The sequence below is a fragment of the Epinephelus moara genome, chromosome 7 (genome assembly GCF_006386435.1).
Source record: "Epinephelus moara isolate mb chromosome 7, YSFRI_EMoa_1.0, whole genome shotgun sequence".
In the NCBI taxonomy this organism is placed as follows: Eukaryota; Metazoa; Chordata; class Actinopteri; order Perciformes; family Serranidae; genus Epinephelus; species Epinephelus moara.
This window is the reverse complement of record NC_065512.1, coordinates 40,939,118-40,945,680: the sequence shown is the minus strand read 5'-3', so window position 1 is coordinate 40,945,680 and position 6,563 is coordinate 40,939,118. Positions and strand designations below refer to the sequence as shown.

Here is a 6,563-nt window from a genome sequence, read left to right as displayed (position 1 = left end):
AATCCTCTATTTTTAACCAGTAACCTATTAACTTTTGGATTTCAAATGTGCTTGTTAACTGATATAATTCAGCATGTTATTGTCTGAGAGTGACAATCCAGTCCACTTAGTCACTCCAGCTGAACCAGCTTAATTAATCACAGAGAGGAATTTTTTAACAACAGTCTGAACTGACCTGTGACCCCCACGTGAAACATGGAATGTAAGGGACACAATGTACAAACTACTACCAACCAACATTTTTTTTTTTTTTTTTACAATTTCTCGTAGCCGTGAGTTTATTGGCGTGTGGTGTTGAACTTTGCCCACAACAATGGAGCTTTTAGCCAGTGGCAGTGCTTTGTTTGTGAGTCCAGCCTGTTCTCATTGTGTGGGGAGAGGAATCAGGAGTGGCTTGTTAATATCAAAATCAAGTATCAAATATCAAATCAAGCTGTCAGCTGGTTCCACTACAGACACTCTGCTGGTCAGTGAAAGTGAGACCAGAGGAAAGGGGACACATTTTATTTATCTTTTCTCTCCTCACGCTTTTGCCTTGGCCATCTGTTGCTTTGGCCATTTGACGCTTTCTGATTGAGTTCCATAAACTCCAGTGTTTCCCCTTGGTTTACAGCTTGGGGGGGGGGGGGGCTCCACTCCAATTGAATGTGTGTACAGTGCCGTGCTACGCTGCTGTGCAAGACTGTTTGACTGTGCGTAACAACAGTCTTTAGATGGTCATTTACACACTGTCCATAACAATAACTTCCCCTCAGGAAGGAATTTCCCCTCAGGGGGATTAATAAAGTAAATAAACTTAAACTTAAACTTAAAACTTAACTTAACTATATCAGGTAACAAACTACGTCAAGCTCGGGTCAGGTTCAGACTTAAAAATCAGAAAGCTTGTCGGGTTCGGGCCGGGTTCGGTTATAATTGTCTCAGACTCCGGTTGGGTTCAGTCAGGAAAATGCGCCCCCTCCTAATATAATGGTAGGGGAAACACTGAACTCTGCATGTATTTGTGTGTGTGTGTGTGTGTGTGTGTGTGTGTGTGTGTGTGTGTGTGTGTGTGTGTGTGTGTGATAGACAAACTGAGTGTGAGTGAGTGTGTTTAACAGGACTAGTGGTGCACAGTATGCCTGGTTGCTATTGTATTTATAATGAAATATTCTGCCTCAGTGGATTCAAGATGTTAACCCTGGACTCCTCTGTGTATGTGTGTGTTGTGCACGCACTTGTGTTTGTGTGACCCAACAGTCATACAGTCTGTTGACAGTGTGTGTGTGGGTGTGTGTGTGGGTGTGTGTATATGTAACACAGCTCCACGCTTCCTCTCCCCTCAGATAAAGAGGAACTCTTTCAGAATGTACTGACGCAAGTAGCAGAGCAGTTTTCAAGGTAAGCAGCTGGCTCAGTTTGTTCGTACAGCAGCAAATCTTCACTGTTAACTTGTTTTACTGCACCAATTACTGTGGAGCTATTACATGTGGATATTTTCTCAGTTTTGTATATTCATTAATGAAAATAATTACTTTAGCTTCCATTACTGTCTTTACATATCTTCCTCCTTTAATCAGGTTGCTAATTCTTGTGAGTTTTTTCATGTACTGTTAATTTTTGGCGTTGGGAGAAGACCTAACAAAAAAAACCTTGTTTTGTAACTTAGTGATGATGTATCTTTTATGCAAGTGAAGAGGCGGGAGCTCTGCCTCGAATTATGCAGCAGCAATCCTTCATTGTAAGAGTAACAAGGTTTTCATCCTGCAGCTACAACATATGAACATTATTGGGTGTTGTGATGCTGCTCTCTCTCTTAATCAGTTCATTTATATCTGCCTCTCAGCTTTGTCTTTGCACTTTTTACTAATCTTCCCCACTGACTCCAGATATTATTTCACTGCTCCTTCTCTTCAGTTCTCGTATCATGTTTTTTATTCACCCCAATCACACACCATGTATATGGAGTTTTGTTGGGTGACACTGGTGCTTATAGTCTCAAATTCAGTGATACATACAGTAGGAGCAGACATGCACAGGAAAGGACACTGGTGCAAAGGAAACAATGCAGAATGAATAGGCAGATATGATATGAAGTTGTGTAATATGGTCTGATAATGATAAGGTCTGATAATTTCTCGGTAGTTACAGCAACAGTGGTGGCACTGTTAGAGTAATTACATAAACTAATGAGAATCAGTTGTAGGGGTGTAGTAATTATTTCCTCGTACTTGTACTCGTCGTCCTCCGCGTATCTGGGGCAGCAGCCTCAGCAAAGAAGCCCAGACAGTCCTCTCCTTAGCCACTTCCGTCAGCTCTTCCGAGGGAACCCCGAGGCGTTCCCAGGCCAGCCGGGTGATGTAATTCCTCCAGCGTGTCCTGGGGCAGCCCCGAGGTCTCCTCCCGGTTGGACATGCCCGAAACACCTCCCAAGGGAGGCGTCCGGAAGGCATCCTTACCAGATGCCCGAACCACCTCAACTGGCTCCTCTCGATGTGGAGGAGCAGTGGCTCTACTCCGAGTCCCTCCCGGATGTCAGGGCTCCTCACCCTATCCCTAAGGCTGAGCCCAGCCACCCTGCGGAGGAAACTCATTTCGGCCGCTTGTACTCGCGATCTCGTTCTTTCGGTCACTACCTAGAGCTCGTGACCATAGGTGAGGGTTGGAACGTAGATCGACCGGTAAATCATAGGTGAGGGTTGGAACGTAGATCGACCGGTAAATCGAGAGCTTCGCTTTCTGGCTATGCTCCCTTTTCACCACAATGGACCGGTTAAGCGCCTGCATCACTGCTGACGCCGCCCCAATCCGCCTGTCAACCTCCCGCTCCATCCTACCCTCAGTCGTGAACAAGATCCCGAGATACTTAAACTCCTCCACCTGACGAAGGACCTCTCCCCCGACCTGGAGTGGGCAATCCACCCTTTTCTGGCTGAGGACCATGGCCTCAGACTTAGAGGTGCTGATTCTCATCCCAGCCGCTTCACACTGGGCTGCGAACCGTCCCAGCAAGAGCTGGAGGTCACTGTTCGATGGAGCTAGGAGGACCACGTCATCTGCAAAAAGCAGGGACAAGATCCTCCCGTCACCGAACCCTACACCCTCCACCACTCGGCTGCGCCTAGAAATTCTGTCCATGAAGGTTATGAACAGAACCAGTGACAAAGGGCAGCCCTGGCGGAGTCCAACCCTCACCGGGAACATGTCCGACTTACTGCCGGCCACGCGAACCAGACTCACGCTTCTTCGGTACAGGGACTGGATGGCCCTTAGCAAGGGGCCACCAACCCCATAATCCCGGAGCACCCCCCACAGGATGCCCCTGGGGACACGGTCGTAAGCCTTCTCCAAATCCACAAAACACATGTGGACTGGTTGGGCGAACTCCCATGCCCCCTCCAGCACCCTGGCAAGGGTAAAGAGCTGGTCCACGGTTCCGCGTCCGGGATTATTTGTAATTTCAATTTATTAATTTATCTGAATAACAATTTAAAAAATGAATTCAGTTTTGAGATGCAGATTATAAATCCTGGAAAATGATTTTCATATAATTTCATAAACAACCTAAAACAATGAGCTGATTACGGAAGCTGTTGATTTTATGCTGATAGACTATAATGAATTTATCTAAGAACCACTGCAGTTCTGTTGCATATTACGTTAAGTTTTGTTTTTGCAGATACACTTAATATACAAGTTTGAGCAGAAAAGTTAGTCAGATGCAGATTTCAACTATTTTTAAATCATTTCTTCATTTCATCATTGTCCAACATGTGGGATCTGTTCACAGGGCGTTCAAGATCAATGAGCTTAAGGCTGAGGTCACCAACCGCCTTGCCATGTTGGAGAAGAGAATAGAGCGTAAGTCTGTTCCCACCACCCCACCGACATATTTACACACCTCTGTCATCAACTGTAATACTCACAAAGAAACAACTTTGCCAGAATAAGGTATACAGTATTAGTACAGGAATTTTTATGCCTCTGTGCCACAGGCATTGCTTTCAGGTTGTCCATTCGTCTGTACGTCGCATTCTCGTAAACACAATATCTCAAGAACACCTTGAGTGAATTTCTTCAAATTTTGCACATACACTCACTTGGACTGAAGAATTAACTGACTCAACGACGAACTGAGCAGATTTTGGTGGTCGTAGGTCAGAGGTCAAGGTTAGTGTGACCTTGTCTGTCTTATACTTGTGAATGCGATATCTCAAGAATGCCTTGAGGGAATTTTGTCAAATTTGGCACATACACTGGTAGGGATGGGAATTGATAGGATTTTATTGATATCATGGCATTATCGATTCTTCCTGTGAATTTTCTGTGTAGAAACCTTACAGGTTTTCGGTGTCAGCAAAACAAATTTTATTGAGTTTCTATTCTAAACAAGAGATAAGTGCTTGTGTAAGTAAACAAATATGAAATTGGTCCACCGCTATCATCTAAAATGGAACAAATGAATAAATGTTTGTACAGCATTTGTTTTCACCTATGTCGAATAACGTTACACGATGACAAATGCTTCAGCATGTTCGTGGTAGGGCTGCACGATATTGGGAAAAATTGACATTGCGATTTTTTTTGCCCCCAGCGATATATATATTGTGATTTAAATTTTTTTTAAGGATGCATTATTTTCCACCAGATGACTTCAGTAGCTCTACTTGGTGAGAATTAATCATTCTGGAATTATTAGGCTGATATTGCTTTGAATGTAACAGCATAAAATGCGCTGAAAATAGGCACTGTACACAAAGTCTATGGAGTGGAGCCTGTGTTGCGTTCAGGCGTTGTCACATAAATAACAAAAGGATGTGAAGCATTCATGTTTTCACAGACGTGGATGTAAACTGTAAGGGAAACTTGACTGGTGTGCGGAGGCATACAACCATGGGGTGGTAATTCTAGTTGTAAACTGACAACCATTTCTCTTGGTAAAAACAAAGCTTTTATTTACTTTTGATTCACAGATAAGAAACAATAAATTGCAAAAACAATAAACCCTCTATACGATGGCATTGTAAGATTTGTGTGTGATTTATCCTGGCTTCATATAAGTTAAGGAAAAGTCTGTGAGACACTAGGCTAATTTATGCAATCAGAAATGTCACTGGCTTATGCTAATAACAGTAGATTTTTTAGTGGGGGCGCTATCTTGAAAGGATGCACCACTTTGGAGGGTCAAGCAACTGTATTTGGAGAATCAGTCACTAATTACGATACCACTTGTGGTATTGCAGCAAAAAGATCCCCTGCTCCCCTAAATTCATTTTTCCCACACCACTGACAGGACACCTCAACCTGCACACAGGGTCAATGATGACTCTTTCTATTCTTAACTTTTGATCTATGAAGGTTTTGTATTTGTGAACATTCCTGGAATCAAGAAAAATGATTTAAAAATCTGTAATGTAAAGTCTATTACCTGAGTGGGAACTGATGCGCAGGACCAGTGAGAGAAACACTACTGCACATATTCAGTGGGCAGCATATTGCTGAAGTAATCCCAGAACTAAGAACCTTTATTGGGCATATGTGCCAGGCAGGTCAACTTGATGGGATACACCATCTCCTACCTTTTTACAGCACTGATGCACATCAGCTGTTCTGAAAAGCATTTTATCACTTCATTGAATGACATTGCTGTTATGTGTGAACCTAGAAGTCTACGGCCATGCTAGCAGCTATTTTACCATTGTATGGAGATGGATTTGTCAATCAATCAATCAATCAATCAATCAAACAATCAATCAATTTTATTTATAAAGCCCAATATCACAAATCACAGAGCTTTACAGCATATGACATCCCTCTGTCCTTAGGACCCTCACAGCGGATAAGGAAAAACGGGGGAAAAAAACGGTAGAAACCTCAGGAAGAGCAACTGAGGAGGGATCCCTCTTCCAGGACGGACAGACGTGCAATAGATGTCGTACAGAACAGATCAACATGATAAATTAACAGTAATCTGTATGTCACAATGAGACAGAAAGAGAGACAGAGAGAGTGACAGAGACAGAGACAGAGACAGAGAGAGATGCAGGACAGACGGTAATGACAGTAACTTACAACAACATTAATGGAAGTAATAATATTATAATTATAATTCTAGCTGTTGTGGTACAATATGTTAAAAGTATATATTAATATCTGATAGTATACATATGTGACAATAATCATATGTGTATAATAACAGTAGAAGTATGACTAATGATAACAGCAGCAGCAGGAGGCATCTGGTAGGACCACGGCAGCAGCACAACCACACACGTCACACCATCCAGGCACCACTGCAATATAAGCAACCTGAGAGACAGTGCAGCACAAAGGCTCCGGAGAAGAAGCCGAGTTAGTGACATGCAGTATGGCCAAGTTAGCAAGATGTAGTAACAGGACACGAGAGAGAGAGAGAAGGAGAGAAGGAGAGAAGGTGCCCGGTGTATTATAGGGGGTCCCCTGGCAGACTAGGCCTAAGTCAGCCTAACTAGGGGCTGGTACATCAATCAATCAATCAATCAATTTTATTTATAAAGCCCAATATCACAAATCACAATTTGCCTCACAGGGCTTTACAGCATACG

At 43.1% G+C, this 6,563-nt stretch overlaps 1 protein-coding gene across 3 annotated transcripts in view; it reads left to right on the top strand.

Moving 5' to 3' along the window:
• The first annotated feature begins 368 nt into the window (after nt 1-368).
• The window catches only part of pde9aa (phosphodiesterase 9aa), a 160,855-nt gene continuing 154,660 nt past the window's right edge, over nt 369-6,563 (top strand). The window contains exons 1-3 of one of the 3 annotated variants that reach the window (XM_050048350.1): nt 369-466; nt 1,326-1,380; nt 3,770-3,840. In XM_050048350.1, the coding sequence (XP_049904307.1) occupies nt 3,819-3,840 (22 nt within the window). In that variant the 5' untranslated portion in view covers nt 369-466; nt 1,326-1,380; nt 3,770-3,818. Of the gene's footprint in view, nt 467-1,257; nt 1,381-3,769; nt 3,841-6,563 lie in introns of those variants that run through there. The other 2 variants (XM_050048351.1, XM_050048352.1) reach the window with 2 other exon arrangements.